The sequence below is a fragment of the Pangasianodon hypophthalmus genome, chromosome 6, assembly GCF_027358585.1.
Source record: "Pangasianodon hypophthalmus isolate fPanHyp1 chromosome 6, fPanHyp1.pri, whole genome shotgun sequence".
Taxonomy (NCBI): Eukaryota; Metazoa; Chordata; class Actinopteri; order Siluriformes; family Pangasiidae; genus Pangasianodon; species Pangasianodon hypophthalmus.
The window spans coordinates 8746464-8766293 of NC_069715.1; the positions used below are offsets into that span (position 1 = coordinate 8746464).

Sequence of the window (19830 nt, forward strand, 5' to 3'; positions counted from 1 at the left end):
AGGAATAGAAAGAGTATGCAAGGAGAAGACAATTATTAGACAATGATAACAAGAGAATCATTAACATAGAAACCTAGTACTACAATACTACTACCTCTACTAATATTTTCTTGGATATTCTCTTACCTCAGTTATTTCTGATCTGGAGTTCAATCCACCACAAGGGTTACACACAATGGCTTTGCAGGAATCGCAAGTATTGTAGTTTGGAGGATCTTCCTTGAATACCTCCTTGCAGATTGGACAGCCTTTTTGAAGCCTAAATAAATTTGTATCCCCTTTTTCAAGAGCAGATGGTGCTTTGGCAGACTGAGCATTTGGTGCTTCATCTGCAGGTTTCATTTCTTCTTGCTTCTGAACAGTAGGTGATTTTGTCTTCCCAGAGATAACAGTGTCTACAGATGCAGGCAAAACTGATGCAGCCTTTGCAGAAGTTTGAGAAGTGGCTGAACCCTTATCCTCTTTTGGAGGCTCAGCTTTTGGAAGTTGAGAAGACTTAGCAGGAGACGGTTGTGATATTGAAGAAGTAGAAGTTGGTTTCTGTGATGATGGAATAAGGGGTTGGTCCTTTGGTTTTCCAACTTCAGAAAGGATTTTATTGTTGTCTGTGACATCTACTGGGAGAATTGATTTCTTCTGAGATGCATCTGGAGTTTTCTTCCCCTCTCCTGGTCCTAGTGGCAGTATCTTTTTAGCCCGTGGCTGTGCAGGTGAAGCCCCTGGCAATTGCTGCATCTGGCAGTTCAAACATAACCACTCTTTGACCTAAAGCCAAAGCCATGAAACAATTTCAGTGGTTATATAATTTAAAATTTCTTATAATAACTACATGATAATACATACAGTCAGAGGCGTGCCAGTATAAGAATTATGATTGAAATAAAATAAATCTATAAATTATACATAATTACTGTAATGTAATGTTAAATTATATATACTGATAAAGAAATGCAACATTTGTGGAATGAATAGATACAGTGTAACTTGACAAAGCATCAATTTGAGTGTCAACTCTGAACCAACAAATATGGCTTGTGCAGTAAGAGCTTAAATTTTCAAAAGATCCTTTAATTTAAAGTCTTGATAACCCCAAGAGAAATGTCATATTTAGTAGGTTTCCTGTGCAATCCATCATGCTTTGAAAGTCATAGGAAGCAAGGAAGAGTGCCACTGGCATGCTGGTGGAAAGGCATTTCATGCATCAGTTGTTCAAAGAACAACAAAATAGAAACCATTATTACTTGTATTTGAAATCTCTGTTATTAATATCTATGATACCAGGCCTCAGAGAAGAGAATCACCAGCCCCTAAATGCCAGTAATTTAGAACCTTGCACAGCAACCCACACACTGGCAGAGTCAGGAGCCAAAACAAAACAATATCCAATGTGAGTGGGGTGGAGGTGAGATTAAATGCTTGCATTTGACACTTATCAGAGGCAGAATGTAAATGCTATTCACTGGAGAAGAAACTGTGTTTGTGCTGATTAGGTGCTCTTTAACTTTTAATTGCAAGAAAAGTGGCAATGGCAGATTAGCAGGCAGTGCTCCAAGCAGACTTATCCACCAAAAAAGCTAGCTGTCATGTGGGTGTGCTCTTATTTCTTTTTATACGTGTACCCACTATGAAAGCAAAGAATGATGAGCATGATAGCTAGCTAAGTCAACTCAGATTCAGTACGCACCAAGCCCATTGATATATTTATAGTTTGCTGAAATAATAGATGAAAAATCTGTTTTTTTTTTCATGTTTGGCAGGTCCCCTTGCACCAGAAAGTTGTGCCAAAACCACATTTGGCTATTTCTTTGGCCTCTGGCAGTACAAGGGCCCATCATTCATGCCCAGTAGAGCCCAATAGTCCACAAATGTTCTACTGTACTGGACATATGTAGAAATCCTAGTGTTGTCATTCAACTAAATGGATACAGGTTGCTGAATTATTGGCATTCCAAGTTTGTCGATACTCTTCTAAGAGGGCAGGTGTCATAGATATTAACTGACAACTGAGGTATAATTTTATTTATGGACAAATTTTTTCTTTTTTTTTTGAGAACTGCTTAGTTCTGCTATGTCTATTGTTACCAAAAGGCAGATGTTATCTTCTTTATTAAAAGCTATGCTGAGCAAGGGAATTCTGACCTTTTCTTATGGGATGTGGAAAGGAGCAAGCAGAGCAGAGAACAATTTGTCTCTATTTACTCTCTTCTTTCCTTTTTGCATACTTGCCTGAAGAAAAAAGAAGTTTCTCATTGTACACCCGCTCTCTAGAACCTCAATCATACAAAATAATTCTGCAGTTCTCCCTCACATTATCCCTTTATATTTATGGAAAACTAAAGCTTTACTCTTACTACCTCTCATTCCAAACCTTCATCGTATGCCCCTTTGGGGCATGTTCCTTTTCATGCGAGCTGGGTGGATGCACCTATTGAGTGCTTGGGAACTCACCAAAACCACTGACAGGTGCCCCTTGTATCAGAAAGTTGCCCCAAAACAGGTTCAAGGTTCAACCATTTGTGCTGAATGACAATCTGCAATAGTTGCCTAGAGGCCCATCATTACTACACCTTCAGAATGTCGTCATTTGCTTGGAGCACTACATGGAGTATCCCATACACTTTTTAAAGTTTCTGGCCACCTTGTGTGCAGCTAGACTAACCTGAACCCAAAAGGTGTCACCTAGGACTGACAAAAGCACACCACATTGGATATTGAATTGGCTGGGGTTTTGTTAAACCTGATCTGATAAATTAGACAGAGAAGTCAAAGATAATATAATGGATCCTGACTGCAAAGACCACTGTGATTACATTACCCTCTGGTTGGTACTACCTAATATAATATTTCACCATTTCATCCCCCTATATAATAATTATATAATAATATAATAATTCATATTATTCATCTGTTACATCCAACTCTGAAATGCATTTGTCTTAGCGTCTTGTTTTCACATGACTTCAGTCAGCATACCGTGTGTAGTGTGCAGCATCTTCAGATATAGACACTAAATGTTTGCAAGAGGGAGCTATACATTGGTTAATGATAGTAAAAAGAAGCCTGTGAATGCTTCTGACCACCGAGTTCATCAAGCCATTTTGAAGATCTAAGATATAAGATGTTGGTCTGATTTTTGTTTGTTTATTTTTATGAAAAATTAAACTTGACATTTCAGTTCAAGTGTTGCATTTTATTTTATCATCAGTATATTTCCAAAGAACATAAGCTGCGTACAATGTCATTTTTGTTTTTATAAGGCTTGAACTTGAACATCCATAAATTCTATGTAAAAGCTCAACAATCACACAATGGTATTTAGATGACTGAAATTTTCCTACCTTAGTTTGATCTGGCATGGGGTTAAATCCACAGAGATTACACACAGTCATCTTGCAAGATGTACAAGTGTTGAAGTTTGGAGGGTTATTTTTTAATTTCTCATTGCACAGTGGACAAGCTGATAAACTGTCATCTTCTCTCACTTCAGAAGATTGTTCTTTGATGGTCTGAAGCTCTGATGTTTTCTTCTCTGATCTTGGTTGCTGAGTAATTAATTTTGGCTCATTCGAGGAAAGGTCTTTTTCAGAGACTGCAGGTATCTTGCGAGAAGCAGGTGGTGTTGATGTTTTTATAGATGTGTCAGTCACTGCAGAACTTTTACGAGAAGATGGTGGTATCGTAGATGCTTCATCCCGAACAGCTGAAGAAATAAGGTCAGAGGCTGTGCTTATGATGGAAGAGCCAAAGTCTAAACCCTTTTCTGATATAGTAATGGCAGCAGGCTGAGGAGATGGAGACTGAGACTGGTCTTGTGTAAGCCCAAAGCCTGTTTTATCTTTAGAGGTTTCAGTTTGGGAAAGAACAGGCTTTGCTGATGTGTCACCTTTTGAGCCCTGTTGTGGAGAGATGTTTTGCAGAGAAACTTGAGCCTGAACATCTTTGTGTGGTGATGCTGGTGCAGGAACTTTGATAGGTTTTGGCTGAGTTGGCTTTGGAGGTCCTGATGTTCGCTGCATCTGGCAATTCAGACATAGCCACTCTTTCATCTGTAATAACATTATATTTTGTTTATGCATTAAAATAAGCACAGAAAAAAATTATGTGTATATATATATATATATATATATATATATATATATATATATGTGTGTGTGTATCATCATATTGATGCCAATAACCTGGGGATAAATATGTTATGAACATAAACAACAGGAAATAAAATGTGTAATAACAAGGACACACCCCCAACTGTCCCTGCAGGGCCCTAACAGAGTACCCTATGTATCCCTGCACAGGCCAACACCATACCCACAGTATTCCTACACGCCCCAACCCCATACCCACTATATCCCTGTATGTCCCAGCACTGTACCCTCCATGTCCCCATTTACCCCAAGTGCTCCATTACATAGTAGTACAGTACATCTCACCCTATAAATTATTTGCATATTCTTCAAAGAATATTCTCCAATATTCAATATGAAATATTGTTTCATATTATTGTGTAAAATATAAATATCTGTTAATATTCTTGTCATTAAATAAACTTATTATAATACATTTGTTTCATTTGGCAGACTTTGTCCTCCAAATACATTTATTATATTTAATGTAACATCTATCCAAAGCACCATCTATACATTTTTGTGCCAAGAGAAATGCAGTACAAATAAGTATTACCAGGTATTGTAGTATTACAGGTTTCATAGTATTACCAGGTATTGTTTGCATGAAGTTGTATTTTTGCATGAAATTAATAGATATAACATGCAAATAGCCATACTGACCATCATAATTTTTTAACATGTGTTACTACTTTATTTTATTTGATCAAATAAGTTCAACAGTCAAGCAAGTTTTTCACTTTAACTGAGATAAGAATGTCTGTTGCTAGACTATGAGGGAAAGTTGAAATATAGCCATGTAGTGCTGTTAATTTATAGTTTAATTTAACTTAAACCACTTAAATTTAATTAACTGTATTGTAAATATTGTGTTTCCAGTTAGAAATAATGTGCAGGCAGGTTAAATGTAATTCAAGCAGTAAAAGTATACTTTGTGTGGGCATGTCCAGTGTAAAAAAGGCCACATAGATTAACATGGAAGCATCTTTTGTTTACCATGTCTGGTGAAAAATGGGCCTAAGTGAATGCCACTACCATTGCACTGATGGTAGCATTCAATTTATTAACACCTCCATGGAAATACCATAGTTCAAGCAAGTTTAATGAGGTGTTAGTAAAATAGTAAAGAATAACTCCCCAATAACCCCTACATTATTGTTTTCATATGCTTTTGACCTTTTAGACAGGAACCTAAGGAGTTCACAAAGACTTTAAATTGCAGCTGCTTGCATTTTTTAACAGTTAGATTTTCTTACCTCCATTTTGTCAGGCATTGGGTCAAATCCACAAAGGGTACAAACTGCATTCCTACATTCAGTGCAGATGTTGTAGTTAGGAGGCTCTTTCTTGATTTCTACCTTGCAGAGTGGGCAGACTTTTGGAAGTGCCTGAGTGGTTTCTGTAGTTTTTGTGGCATCTGATGGAGTTTCATCCTTCAAAATGGGTGCCAGAAGTGGTGTAGAGTTTTTACCCTGTGATTTAATTTCCTGTATTTTTCTTTCTTCATCGTGTTTAGTTGATGGTTTTGATACATTACTAGACTTCTCCTTAGAAGAGTCTTGGGAAGATAGCTTACTGGAAGCTGGCATTGTAGTGTCAGATATCTTGCTAGAATCAGGTACTATTGGTACAGTATTTTCAGAAGTTTGAGAAACAATAGAACCCTTGTGTGAAGTTGATGGTGTTGGAGAGGTTCCATCTTGAACAGCTGAGGATATCAGATTAGATGCTGAGCTTAAGATTGAAGAACCAAAGCCTAAAACTTTTCCAGAAAGAGCAGGCTGTGGGGATGGTGATCGAGATCGTCCACCAAAACCAAAAAAGTCTGATTCCTTATTAGGAGGTTCTGATTTAGCAGGTTTGGAAATTCCATCTTTTGTTTGTTGACTCTGTTGCTTAGGATGCTGACTTTGTACATTATGTTTTATTGTAGAGCTGTCTTGCTTTTTCTCAGCTTCACTTTGATTGTCATGTAGTTTTCCATCAAAAAGTGATTTCTTATCTTTTGCTGGAATTAGAGGCTCTTTATTCTGCTTTGAGACAGACACTGGTACTTTGTTAGCCTGTGGTTGAGGTTCTTGAGGAGCTCCCAATGCTTGCTGCATTTGGCAGGTCAAACACAGCCACTCCATCCTCTGTAGGGCCATCACAGGTGATAAGGGGGAAAAATATAGAGTTTACATATGTAGGTTTGTTGGATATTGGCAAACAGTGAACTACAAACAAGATGAAGAAAAGAAAAGAAATTGCATTTTTCTATTCCTTTTTAATTTACTTATCTATTCTTATTTTGAAATTTCTGTATCTTATTTTTTTTTGTAAAGCAGAATGGTTAAAGGGCACCACAAAGGTGAACACTTACAAATAAATCTGCACAAAAATTCTCACTTGATCACATATGCCCCTCCCTTTAATCAAAATGTATGTATTACTCTACCGTAACAGTAATGTTATTCCCCTACCAAAACATCTCTTGTGAATTGAAAAGGTGGTTGGCATTTATATGTGTGTGACTGCATTCATTCCCTCTCCAATATGTCAGTTTAAGCATGACCTCACTCCAAAAACACTGGAGGCCATGATGATGCTGCAGCATGCACTTGGTATACAGCTAATGTATATGATATGGCAAGTATGACGTGGCAAGTCAGCGAGCATTTGGTGATATTGTAGGGTGATACACTTGTGTGTATTCTTCTCTATAGTTTTATTTCATTGCCTCGTGTCAAATGACAATCTTTCCCATCTCCCCCAGCAGGAAATCTAATCCTGCATTAGTTTTACTGTGGGAGAAAAGGAAAAGATTGCTGGGGGCTGATAATACAGACCACAGTCCAATACCATTCCAAGATGAGGTGATTGGAATCAAATCATGGTACTAAGGCTTTTCATGGGCACTTTAGTGGGTAAGAACACAAAAATTTCACTTAAACACCAAAATTATTCTTCTTACCTCTGTTTGGTGTGGTGAAGGATTGAATCCACATTGTATGCATACAATGTTTTTGCAGTCAGTGCAGGTGTTGTAGTTGGGAGGATCATTCTTGATCTCCACCTTGCAGAGAGGGCAGTTTTTAGGGAGAATGTGAGAGGATTCTTTCACTTTTGATGGCTCTGGCTTGGATTCAATTGGATTTGGGGGCTCCTTTCCCTGCTGTTTTGTTACCTCAGGTTTATTTCCTTCTTTGTTATTTGCAATCTGTGATTTATTTATATCTGTCTGCTCTTTCTGAGAGTCCCCTTGTGGTATGGTGGCCTGGGTGACTCTGGAACCTTTGTGGGAGGATGGAGGTGGTGTACTGGACCTAACGGAACTTTGAGAGACTGATGAATCTTTGCGAGAGATTGGGGATGTCATGGAGGGTTCATCCTGAACAGCTGATGAGATGAGATTAGACGCAGAGCTGAAAAAGGAAGAACCAAATCCTAAAACCTTCCCAGTAACAGTAGAGACAGCAGGCTGAGGGGATGGTGATCGAGATCGAGCACCACCAATGCCAAAGAATCCTGAGTTTTCTTGAGGGGGTTTATCCTTGGCAGGAGAGGGCTCAGCTTTTGAAGCCTTTTGAGATTTCTCCACATCGTGTTGTAGAGTAGGCTGCTGCTGTTTGACCTGCTTCTCAGCTGCTGCAGCAGATATTTCATCTTTCTGTTTTACCTCAGCAGTTGTCTGGCCTTTTTGAATAGGTTTATCGGGAAAATCTTTCTTCTTCTCAGGGTGTTCTGACACAGATGTCTTCTTATTTTGAGGAAATGATGTTGGGGGGATTTTGTTAGACTGAGATATTCCTGATGCTCGTCTTGTATGACAGTTAAGACAGAGCCACTCCGTTATCTGCAGGTAAAGCAGATAGTTTAAATATTCAGATGACTTGCATTGACAGTTACAGGTTTTCTAAAGCCTCAGATTACCAATAACAAGTGAATTTTAAAAGGAACTACAAGAACATCTTAATAACAGCAGTTTCTTTACAATCTTATTAGCATATATGTAGGCCTACTAGCAAAATATAAAGGCTTACCTCTGTTTCTTGAGGCATGGGGCTGAATCCACAGAGGTTACACACAATGCTCTTGCATTCAGTACAGGTGCTATAGTTAGGAAGATCTTTTTTTATATCTGTCATGCAAAGTGGACAGGTTTTTGGCAGCTGCTGAGATGATTTATCAACAGCTGCAGAGTCCTTAACTTTTTCAGGTAGTGTTTTGGGTGGCTGCGGTTCCAGGAATTTCTTTTCCTTTGCCATTTCATTAGAAGATTTTTTGGTCTCCTTCATTATGTCTTGGGAAATATCAGTCCCTTTGTGTGAAGTAACTGGTGTGGAGGCTGAAGATCCAGTCTTGTAAGATGTCTGTGAAACTGATGAACTCTTATGAGGAGTGGGTGGAGTTGTTTTGGACAAAGTCTGTGAAACTGCAGAACCTTTTCGAGAAGACGGTGGTGTAGTAGAACTAATAGAACTTTGAGAGACAGATGAACCTTTACGAGAGGCTGGTGGTGTGGTGGAAGGCTCATCCATAACAGCTGACGAGATCAGATTAGATGCTGAGCTGAACAAGGATGTACCAAAGCCTAGAACCTTTCCGGAAACAGCAGAGGCAGAAGGCTTGGGAGATGGTGATCGTGATCGAGCAAAGAAACCTGATTCATCCTTGATTTCTGACTTGTCTATCTTTGATGTCTCACCCTGAGGTTTCCCAGTTTCTAGCCGCTGTTTGTGTAGAGGGGGTGAGTCATTTGGTACCTTCATTTGCTGTTGCTCCATTTTCTGAATGGCCCCAAATTTATTGTCTTTCTGTGGAACAGTTGTTATAGGCTTTGTTATTTTCTTTGTTGAGTCCACAGCACAAGCATCTTTCTGTTGTAACGATGGAGTCATTCCTGCCTTTGGTGAAGAATGGGGTTGTACAGATATTTTCTGGGGCACCACTGGAGCATTATCATGAGCTCTTTGCATCTGACAGTTCAGGCAAAGCCATTCTGTCACCTGAAATTTCAAATAGAGTAATGAAAGAATGCTGCAAGTAGCTTTCGGTATTGCCAAATAAACAGATATTGTCAGTCTAATAAAAATTTTTATTAATAATAAAAAAGTTTTATTAGAAGAACTTTGTACATTCAGCAGAACTCAGCATAAACATCTGTTATTTTGGCTCACAATGTACAGTACAGCAAAGCTATCTCATAGAAACGGTGGATTTTTAAAGCAAATGGATATGTAAGCAAAAGGGGGCAAAATCTAGACTTTAAGGGTCTTTAAGGAAAAACAAAAACAATTAGACACATCAAATGAGCTACATATTTTTGTATCAAAATATCTTACCTCTGTTTGATGAGGCATAGGATTGAAACCACAAAGATTACAAACATACTTTTTGCATTCAGTGCAGACATTGTAGTTTGGAGGATCCTTCTTGAGCTTTTCTTGACAGAGTGGACAGGCTTTGGGAAGATGCTGAGCATCTTTATCAATTTTTGGCATATGTTCTGGTATATTTTCTTGAGATAAGGGTGCCTTACTCTGTTGATGTCCTGGTGTCTTTTCCTTATCAGCAGTTGATGATTTAGTCTCTGGCCCTGTTGAGGATATTTTGGCAGCAGTTTTTGATGCTGCAGATCCTTTTTGTGATGCAGAGAGTGTACTGGTTGCATTGGCAGAAGTTTGAGACACTGTAGATCCCTTTCGAGAGGTTGGTGGTGTGGTGGAAGGCTCGTTCTGAACAGCTGATGGGATCAGATTAGATGCTGAGCTGAGTAAAGAGGAACCAAAGCCTAGAACCTTTCCAGAAACAGCAGAGTTAGCCACCTGAGGAGATGGTGATCGAGAACGCACACCGCCAAAGCTGAAGCTAAAGAAACCTGTCTCTTCTTGAGGGGGTTCTGTCCTTGATGGTGGTTCAGACTGAGCAGAAGGTTGGCCAGTTTTTGCTGTCTGCTGATTATGCTCATCAGTCAGTTTTGTTACTGTTGAACTAAGTTGTTGCTTATTAGCTCCTTCTTTCTGAGCAACTGTCTGGTTGGCACAACTAATCTCTTTTGGTTGGACGGTGGGCTGTTTTGATGTGGGACCTGTAGTAGAATCCTTCTTTTCAGTTGTGGCTTCAGGGTGCTGAAGGTGGGGCTTCACCACAGGTGACCCTTGTGGTTCTACCCCTTTTAGTGCCCTTTGTGTCTGGCAGGCTAAACAAAGCCAATCTTTTCCCTGCAATATCATCAAAGCAAAAATTTAATGTAACATTTTCTATTTTTAAAGATATATCTGCAATATTTTCACATATACCTGAAAAACCTGTAGAAAGTAAGTATGTTAATTTATAATGTTCTATGCTCTATCTAATAAAGTACAACTATGCTTTCATTAATAAAGTACATGATCACATATAAGCTATTGAAATGGACGTTTTATTCTTTAAGTGTTATTTACAGAATAGACTCGTAGTGTTGTTCTTCTCTTATAAGAAGACTTCATGAAATAATAACTGCAGGGATAACAATAATTTTGAAACAAGAATTTTGCATAAAAAAAATTTCACTGCTTAAGAAAATGTTTTCTTAAAAAAATACACAGCAACATCACATGTTTAAGTTATAAAATATCACTTGTTGCATGTGTTCATTCTATGTATTATTTTCCCAATGTTCATGAAAAGGTTCCAATATTTAATAAATAATCTCCAACTAATTCAAATAATCTAATCAAAATCTTGGACTAGAATTTTTTTTTTAAAAAAAAAACATATGTAATAAGACATAAGGAAAATGTTAAGTGAGCTTTTTATGACATTTTTCTTTTCTTTTTTCCCCAAATTGTTTCAGCATGTTTTGATGTTTTCAATATGAGACACAAATTTGTTTCAAAATGATTACTGCATCATATAGAAATCCTGTATAGTAAATTTTAAAAGAATCAGGAGAGGCTACATAACTTTGCATACAAAGCCAAATGAAGAGTTTGCTTTGCGTTCTGATTAGGTATAAAAATGAAATGGTATAATCAAAAGCTTCAGCGCTCACTTCATGAATATAATTATAGTGTGTGAAGTTATCCAATATATTTTAAATAAACACCTCATATACTACAGCCCCTGAAGATGTTAGACACTGCCATGTTCTCACTTATCACCAGTGTATCACATGTGATAAAATAGCTTTGGCTTGACAGCCTCAAATCATGACCATTCAATTAAAGCAATAGGTATCATAATTTCTTCCTGAGATTCCCGAAAATATGAAAAAAGGTCCTGCTCGACATGATCAGGCCTGCCAGATGAAGACACTGTGGGTGGTAGGAACCTCTCTAAGCTTCTTCCATCTTCACAGCACATTTTGCACTAATGACATGCATGACCCAAAGCTCACAATGAGAGGTCAATACTTCAAAACCCTTATTAATACTCTACCACACACTTAGTACTAGCTGGTCCACAAAGATAAAGTCAACAATTCTGAATGTAAAGCTCATCTTCACATAGTGTAACAGCTGAAGCAGATACCAGTAAAAATTTCGTACAAAATGTATATGTAGTGAATGAATACTGTATATATATATATATATATATATATATATATATATATATATATATATATATATATATATAGATAGATAGATATATAGATAGATATATAGTCCAAAAGACGTGTGGACAAATTTAGTATATATATATATATATATATATATATATATATATATATATATATATATATATATATATATATATATGTACTGCCTTCCAGATCTGGCATACACACAACTCTAAAGAGTAACTGTCTGGAAACTAAAATAACTCTAAGATGTTCATTGAACCAAAATTAATATATAGACTTTTCTCTTTCCATTAATCCCATAACTGAAATATACAATCACATACTGTATATGCATCAAAAGAATTATACAAAACAACAGAGGTAATCAGTCAGTGAGTGGTTTGTAAAAAAAAAAAATAGTATGCTTTTTGCAAAAATCAGACATGATATGTCACCAATATTGTGACCTGATGCCTTAAAAACAACCTCAAAGTTAGTCCCCAAAATGCAGACTGCACTGTCATTTACCTGATGAACACATTCTCAGGTTTAGCCAAAGATATACATTATTAATTTAAGTAAATTTATTGTTTGTCTTATTACCAGATATTTTCAGTCTGCCTTCAAAGATGCCAAAAATAGGGTAAAATATTCAACTATAATTAGTACAACAGAACATCAAAGAACTCTATTTGTGCAGTATGTTTCCATAATGGGTCTGCTGGACATCTTAATGAAATGTTGATGTGAATTTACAGATACAAAATGCAATTTTTCTGTTTCTCTTACCTCTGGTTGATGAGGCATGGGATTGAAACCACATTGGATACAAACAGTAGTTTTGCACTCAGTGCAGGTATTGTAATTTGGAGGCTCTTTCTTGAGACCCACTTTGCAGATTGGACAGGCTTTGGGAAGAGGTTTTGGACTGGCTTTTGGGGACTGAGAAGAAGTGAGTTTCTCTTTTGTTTGGTCTACAGTCGCTTTGGTTGGCTGGGTTAATTCAATTTTCTTTTCCTCTTGTTTTGGGGTTGCAGGAAGTTTAGGAGAGTCCTTAGAGGCCTCTGGCCCTTTGCAGGATGCTGGAGGTGTGGACCTTTCAGAGGTTTGGGAAACACTGGAGGCTTTGCGCGAAGTTGGCTGCATTGTGGAAGACTCATCCTGAACAGCTGTTGAAATCAGATTAGATGCAGAGCTGAAAAGGGAGGAGCCAAAGCCTAAAACTTTCCCAGAAACAGCAGAAACTGAAGGCTGAGGAGATGGTGAACGGGATCGGGCACCACCAGATCTGAAACCAAAAAATCCAGACTGCTCCTTGGGAGGTTCAGGTTGTGCTGGTGGTTTAGACTTGGCAGGTGATTGGGCATCTTTTTGTTTTTGCTGCTGGGTTGGCTTTTGTTGTGGATGTGGAGTTGACATGGTTTCTTTTGCTGTAGTGGAACTGTCCTGTCCAGGTGGTTTATGACCCTCTGAAGGTTTGCTTTGCTGACTGGAGGATGGATGTAAGGCTTTGCTCTGTGTGGAGTCCTTCTTTTGTGCTGTTGATGAGCTTTGCTTGACAGGAGATGGAGATGGTGTGGGTGTTTTGCTGGATATGAAGGGGGTAGATGGTTCTTCAACTCTAAGGGCCCTCTGCATCTGGCAGTTAAGGCAAAGCCACTCTTTAGCCTGCAAAATAGAATAAATACACATCATGTTGATTTAAATTTAACAATGAAAAAAATCATCACAGCATAGATGTACGGAGTTATAACTAACTATCCTGGAGTTATACTGTATGTATTTAAAATATTGTGATTATTAGATTTGTTTCCCCCCACCTAATTTTCTTCACTTCAATGACAGAAAACACTTTTATCTTTATATTCTAGCCATAAGTAAAGTTGCAAACTTTTGATTAATGTTTTGAATGTATGAATGCATGCTTTAATACAAAAAATGGAGAGATATATGACATTTTACTGAATAAATGGATGATATAGATACTCACTGCTGCATCTGGAGGACTAAAGCCACACATGCTGCAGACAACAGATTTACATTGTGTACAGGTGTTATGGTTGGGTGGTTCCTTGGAGTGAAAATTTAGTTTTGTGTTTTTACAGATTGGACAGAGTGACTCTGCGCCTGAAGCAAAGGCTGTAGCAGTTTCAGCTTGGTGAGTCCCAGGTCCTATAGGGTCATAGTGCAGAGGTCCACTGCTTCCTGTTTCACGCTGTGGAGATTTTCCCCTCCCCACCCCATGATGATGAGGTCCTCCTCTACCAGCTCTTTGTTGTTGAGGGCTACCTCTTCCAGACGCTGGATCCTGAGGTAGCCCCCTGCCTATTCCTTGCTTTTGAGCATCATCCATGCGCCCTCCTGGTGGCTTCTCAGTGTTGTGTTTTTGAGATCCTTGTGACGGAGGCTGTCCATTTCCATGCTGTTCAGGAATTTTCTGCTTCAGAGACCCCTGCTGCTGCTTTTCTTTTCCATCCTCAGTGTCGTCACTGAACAGACTAAACTTGTTCACCGCAGAAGACATGGCACTCAGAGGGTTCCCCCCACCCAGGAAATTGGAAGAGAACATTCTGTCTGGATGGTACAGGGGTCTGGGAGCTGCACTCCTGGGAGGCACAGTCTGCCAGTATGGGGTGCAGTCAGAAAATCAATAAAGTAACTGCTCCAGTTTTTTTTTTTTGGAGTCTAGTGAAGGGTTTGTGGAGGGTTTTATGATTCACTCACATCTGCAGGCACATTACCTTGGGACAGAGATAGGAAACAGAAGGTAATGAAACAAGAAGGCAAAAATAGCACACAGAGAGAGTAGCACAATTAAAACTTTGTTATTTACTTTGAAACAGGTTTCTCTCAGCAGTGGATCTTTTCAAAAGAAATAGAAAGTCCACTAAATATTCTGAAGACAAGTCTGACAAAATCAACATGGTAACATAAATTGTATTTTCCACAGACAGTATTACGGTCCTACAGAACTACTGATCTCTTTGGATTTTATTGACTACCATAAACTAAGGCAAAGGAATGTAACCTTCTGAGAGCAAAGCAACTTTAACTCCTTAAACTCTCAGCATCACTAGGTGGGTCCAGGCTTACATTTCCCAACTTTCACAATTATTCTCTTTTACCTAGAGTTTCACAGTATTAGTTTTACCCTGGGTACTGTATAATATATGATTTACTGGTTGCTGAATAATATGCTTAACAATTAGAGGTATACAACTATATTTTTCTGTTTTTTATACCTAGGTATAATAGTCAATAAATAAACACCTGTTGCAGAATGACCTGATTATGATTGATTACAGAAGAACAACAACATGTATGACAAAATGAGTCTTAGTGAAAGCTGTGGGCCTGAAAATCAGAGACTAGATAACAATACAAAACCTTCTCAGAGTGCTTTTTTATGACCTTTTGTTACTGCTAAACTGTGAAGCTAAGAGAAGATTTGCTATTTTCTTCCCCTATTTTCTTATCTGTGACAAGATGCATTTTATTATAAGATGCAATTTAAGCAATATGTAAGACCTATGTATGATCTTTCATGGTACAGGTGCCATCACAGATGTTTAAGAATTTAAGATTAATAACTCAATAATAAACTGAGACATTAAAGAGTAAGATGTAGCCCTATAAAGTTGGCACCATATTTAAAAAAAATTGAATAAACATTGTATTTTATTTGTGCTATGCTTGTGCTGATTTGTGTGGTGGATTAAAGATAACAGCCATATTTCAATTTAAACCTACGGCCGAAAGTGATCTGACTGTGTATTAAACCCCATTCAAATCAAAAGCAAACTAAAAAATCTAACCAAAATGGCATCATTTGTTGGTGATTATTTATGCTTTACAAATGGAGTGTATCAGGTTTTTTTTCTAGTGCACAAATAGCACAAACACTATTTTTATGGTGCAAATCAGCAAAATTCCCAGGATAAACAAATGACAAGCTTTATTCAGATTCTTTTCATATAGGGCAACTTGACAGAGGTGTTAGATATCAATATGAAAATATTTTCACACAATCTCATATTGCAGTTATGAATAATTTATGATGCCACATGCATGATGCCACTTGTGACATGAACTAGACTTTTTATTAAGACTTATTAGAAAAGACTGGCAGATAAGGAAATAGGTGCTTTTTCCTTCACACTGACACGAACTCATGTCTTTTCTAAAAATATCCAGTTTAGACAGTGTAGATTACTTCAAAGATTATGTGTGCCTAGCAATTATGTAATGTGAACCTAGGTCTGGGAAAACCCATTGGGTGTTGCTGTGGCTGGATTCTGCAATTCTCTGAATTCTGCCATTATGAGCCAGGATGGACAAACACTTTTTACACAGTCACACTTACCTATGGGTAATCTAGCATAGATAATATGCCTACCAGCATTGTTTTGATCAATGGGAAGAAACCAGAGCACCAACGGAAACCCACATGAACACGGGCAGAACATGCAAAACACTGCACAGACAGTAACCCAAGTTTAGAATTGAACTAGGTATCTAGGAGCTGTGAGGCATCGATGCTAAACACTGCACTACCATGCCACCCAAAAATAAATATATTTTACCAAAATGATGTGAAAATGTTTTTGCTTAGTTTACTTTATAACTGTCTGTCTGCAAAGTTCATGTTGGGTAAGGAGCCAGTTTAAAAGGCAGCAATAAATGCAGTCAGTCTGCATCCTAAAGATGTCTAAAATCTAAATCTAAAGCCAAATCAATACTGTAATTAGATACTGACTGTAAGAATGTTTGTGATGCATTACTCAAATTGTCATCAAAACCAATGTAAAGATATCAGCAGACAAAGGTTTAAAATGATTAAGTGACCTAATAAAAAGACAATAATTATAAGAAATGTAGTTAGCAAAACAGGCTGAATTAATCAACAATTATATCAATGATGTTAGTGTGAGCAGAGATCAGTTGAGTGGAGGGACGATGATGAGGCTTGAATGTTTAAATGCTGTGTTAATATTCTATTGTAAAATTCCTTAAGCTTTGACAGTAATATTTTCCATAACTTTTCCATAAGTACATCAGGTTATAAATGTAGAGATAGGTGGAGCATATTTCAGTGCATCTGTAATGGGATATTTAAATGAAAGATTTTCTCCTGGACATTAAAATGCTTTACATTTACTTCTCTTTGAGATTGAATCATATTTCAGTTTAGGAAAAACCTGTATTTTTCAGAACTATATATAGTAGAAAATGTCTAAATTTGACCATATGAAGGATTTTCCCATGCCACTACATACATGATTATATCAGTAAGCTCTATTTTAATATATGAGCCAGAATATCATATGTCCAGTACAACAACCCAAATGTAATTATTCCTATATGCCTAGTATTATTTTGAATATACTTCTATTAGATGAATTTCAAGGAATGAAACCAGTGATACAGACACACAGACAAAGGTAATAAGCATAAACAATATGCATTGGATGACACCATATTTTCCCCACAGGCTCTACATGACACTGAAAATGAATGCTCACAGCAGGTGCTAATATATTAGAAGAGAATTTAGTGCATCTGTATTTACTACACTGTTCCGATGGTGTTGTTCAGCACCATGGACAGCGCTCTCCTGACGGCGTGCGATTCAAACCCAGCCAACACACAACCGAGCCTGGAGTATAGCGAACGCACTGCACTCTATCTGCACAGACATGGCTGAGTAAAGCATTCCCTACACACACTATGTGTCCTTTTGCACAATTTAGTCGCCTTCACTTTATACCCCGACACTTTGAATAATACATAAGGTCATCCGACTTCATCTGGGATTCATCAGTAAAATATTCGAATCAATTATTCGGTTACTTCCGCTTCCTCCTCGAAGAGTCGTGCGAATCCCCCTTCAGATGTCTGTATTTTAAGCTTTAGAAGAGCAGAAGGAAAACATGGCTCAGCAGAGAAATCCAGTCGATCTCTGGCGACCTTCCGGGTAGGAAAAAAAAAAAAAAAAAGCTCTACTAATGCATGTGCAAAACACTGACTGTAGTACCTTTAACTCATCCCCGCAGTAACACCCTACAGAAAATAAACCAACAACAACAAAACCGTGACAAACTCACGCGAATACAGAGTTTGGCTCCATTAATCAGGCGCCGCAGAGTTGCTCATTACTCAACAACAAGGATTCACCATCAGTTCAGCATGCATTCATCCGGCGTTTGGGAGACTTTTTAATTTCTAGTCTAGTAATGATGAATAGGTTACATAAGTAACCTGTAGTGTATGTCTATGTATGTCTGTCGAGATGCTACACAGACCTGCAATGTAGTCTATGATTAATAATGGTGCCGATTCCATCTAATCCAGCTACCAGAGATCAAACAAGCCCGCTTTGAATATGGCTTATAGTGTCTATCATTATGATATTTCATGTCTTCTCCTTTGCCCTTGACCATTTATAGGCTACTACTGTGTCAGGGCCGATTCACAGCTCTCCAGTCAACAACCGCATCCTAACAGCGGCTTCATCTTCACACACACACACACACACACACACACACAGAGTACTCCTTCCCATTCTATACGCATACCTGCTTTCTCATATGAACTGCACGGTGAAATGGTAAATGTCATCTAAACGTCGCAGATCAGCCCCTACCTCATGGGGATGCCAGGGGACTTCACCCATTTCTGCACCAAGAGCTTCCGCTGTTGCTCTTCTCCCCCAGCTCTGTGATGCTGGCTGGCGAGGGGACCGCGGCTCCCGTTCGCGCTACTGCGCATGCGCTACACGGGACAGGTGATTAGCCTATCACCTCACTGGGAATGGAGTTAAAGGGACAAAACTACGCCTCTTTACGCTAGTGTGTTTTAATCAGCACTACAATCGATCTGTTGTATCGAGTTTACCTTTTTTGAAGATCATTGTATTTTCTGTATTTTCATTGTGTGTGTATGTGTGTGTGTGTATGTGTGTGTGTGTGTAGAATGCACTTCATTTTCCAGAAAAGGTACAATTTAATGCTGAGTATTTGATGCATTTGAGACTTATGCTTTCTCTTTAGCTCTCATGGTTGCTATATATAATGTCATAATGTTATATATAATGTCACGCAAATCACCTTCAAGATTCTAATGAACATTAATAAGGCATGACAAATGCACTCTCTGTCCTTCTTTCACCCTGCCCTGTATCTCACATATATAGAATGATAAGAACAAAAGTCATTTTCCCTTGATAGGATAATAGGTCTTGCTTAGAATAAAATCAAAAATGATCCAGAAAGAAACTCATTCAGCTCCTTTTTAAAATGAATGGTGAAATCATCAAATGCTATTAACTATACTGTGCCCTCTCTGACTCAACACTGAACCCCAATCAACACACACATTTTACTCCAACAAAGCTGTCCAAAACATTTTTGTCCTCCATACCATCTGTGGCCTGAAGACACCTCACATCATCCACCACCTCCACACTCACACACACACACACACACACACACATACCGCTTTGTCTAAACCCCTCCTCCAATCACTCAGTAGTTGTTTTAAACAGTTCAATCAATCAATCATTCAATCAACATTTATTTATATAGTGCATTTAAACACAACATAAGTTGATCCAAAGTGCTGTACAATAGAAAAAAGTAATACAATATAAACAATAATATCATCATCTAGACATTTTTAGAAGCTAAAGAATAAAAATATGATTTAGGGGAAGATTTAAAAATAGCTAATGATGACACAGATCTCATATGAAAGGGGAGCCCAAGACAAAGGCCACAGAAAAAGTCCAATCACCCTTGAAGAGTAAGGGTAAAAAAGGTCACTGATGTATTTTGGTGCAAGACCAGACAATGCTTTATACATAAAAAGAAGAATTTTAAGATCAACCCTAAACTTAACATGGGGAAAATGTGATCCCTCCTTTCTAGACCCTGTTACAATCCTAGCTGATGCATTTTGAGCAATTTGTAATTGAGATAAAGCAGATTGAGAAAGTCCAGTGTACAGGGAATTACAGTAGTCTAGCCATGATGTAATAAGAGCATGGAGCAAATGCTTTACCTTTGCAATGGATCTTAGAGCTTAAAGCTTCCTTTAATAACAGCACCAAATTGTTCATCAAAAAGAAGTGAAGAGTCAAAAATGACCCCAAGATTTTTAACTTGCTTTTGTACATTTGAAGAA

At 37.9% G+C, this 19830-nt stretch overlaps 1 protein-coding gene across 6 annotated transcripts in view; it reads right to left on the bottom strand.

The window, feature by feature from the left end:
* pclob (piccolo presynaptic cytomatrix protein b) overlaps positions 1-19830 on the bottom strand; it is an 82710-nt gene that overhangs the window by 59974 nt on the left and 2906 nt on the right. For 4 of the 6 annotated variants that reach the window (XM_053234864.1, XM_053234862.1, XM_053234863.1 and 1 more), the window contains exons 1-9: positions 18225-18575; positions 13640-14390; positions 12439-13317; positions 9449-10327; positions 8147-9112; positions 7078-7959; positions 5381-6259; positions 3339-4046; positions 127-765 (exon numbers count right to left, since the gene is read on the bottom strand). In XM_053234864.1, the coding sequence (XP_053090839.1) occupies positions 127-765; positions 3339-4046; positions 5381-6259; positions 7078-7959; positions 8147-9112; positions 9449-10327; positions 12439-13317; positions 13640-14218 (6411 nt within the window). In that variant the 5' untranslated portion in view covers positions 14219-14390; positions 18225-18575. Of the gene's footprint in view, positions 1-126; positions 766-3338; positions 4047-5380; positions 6260-7077; positions 7960-8146; positions 9113-9448; positions 10328-12438; positions 13318-13639; positions 14391-18224; positions 18576-19830 lie in introns of those variants that run through there. The other 2 variants (XM_053234861.1, XM_026927096.3) reach the window with 2 other exon arrangements.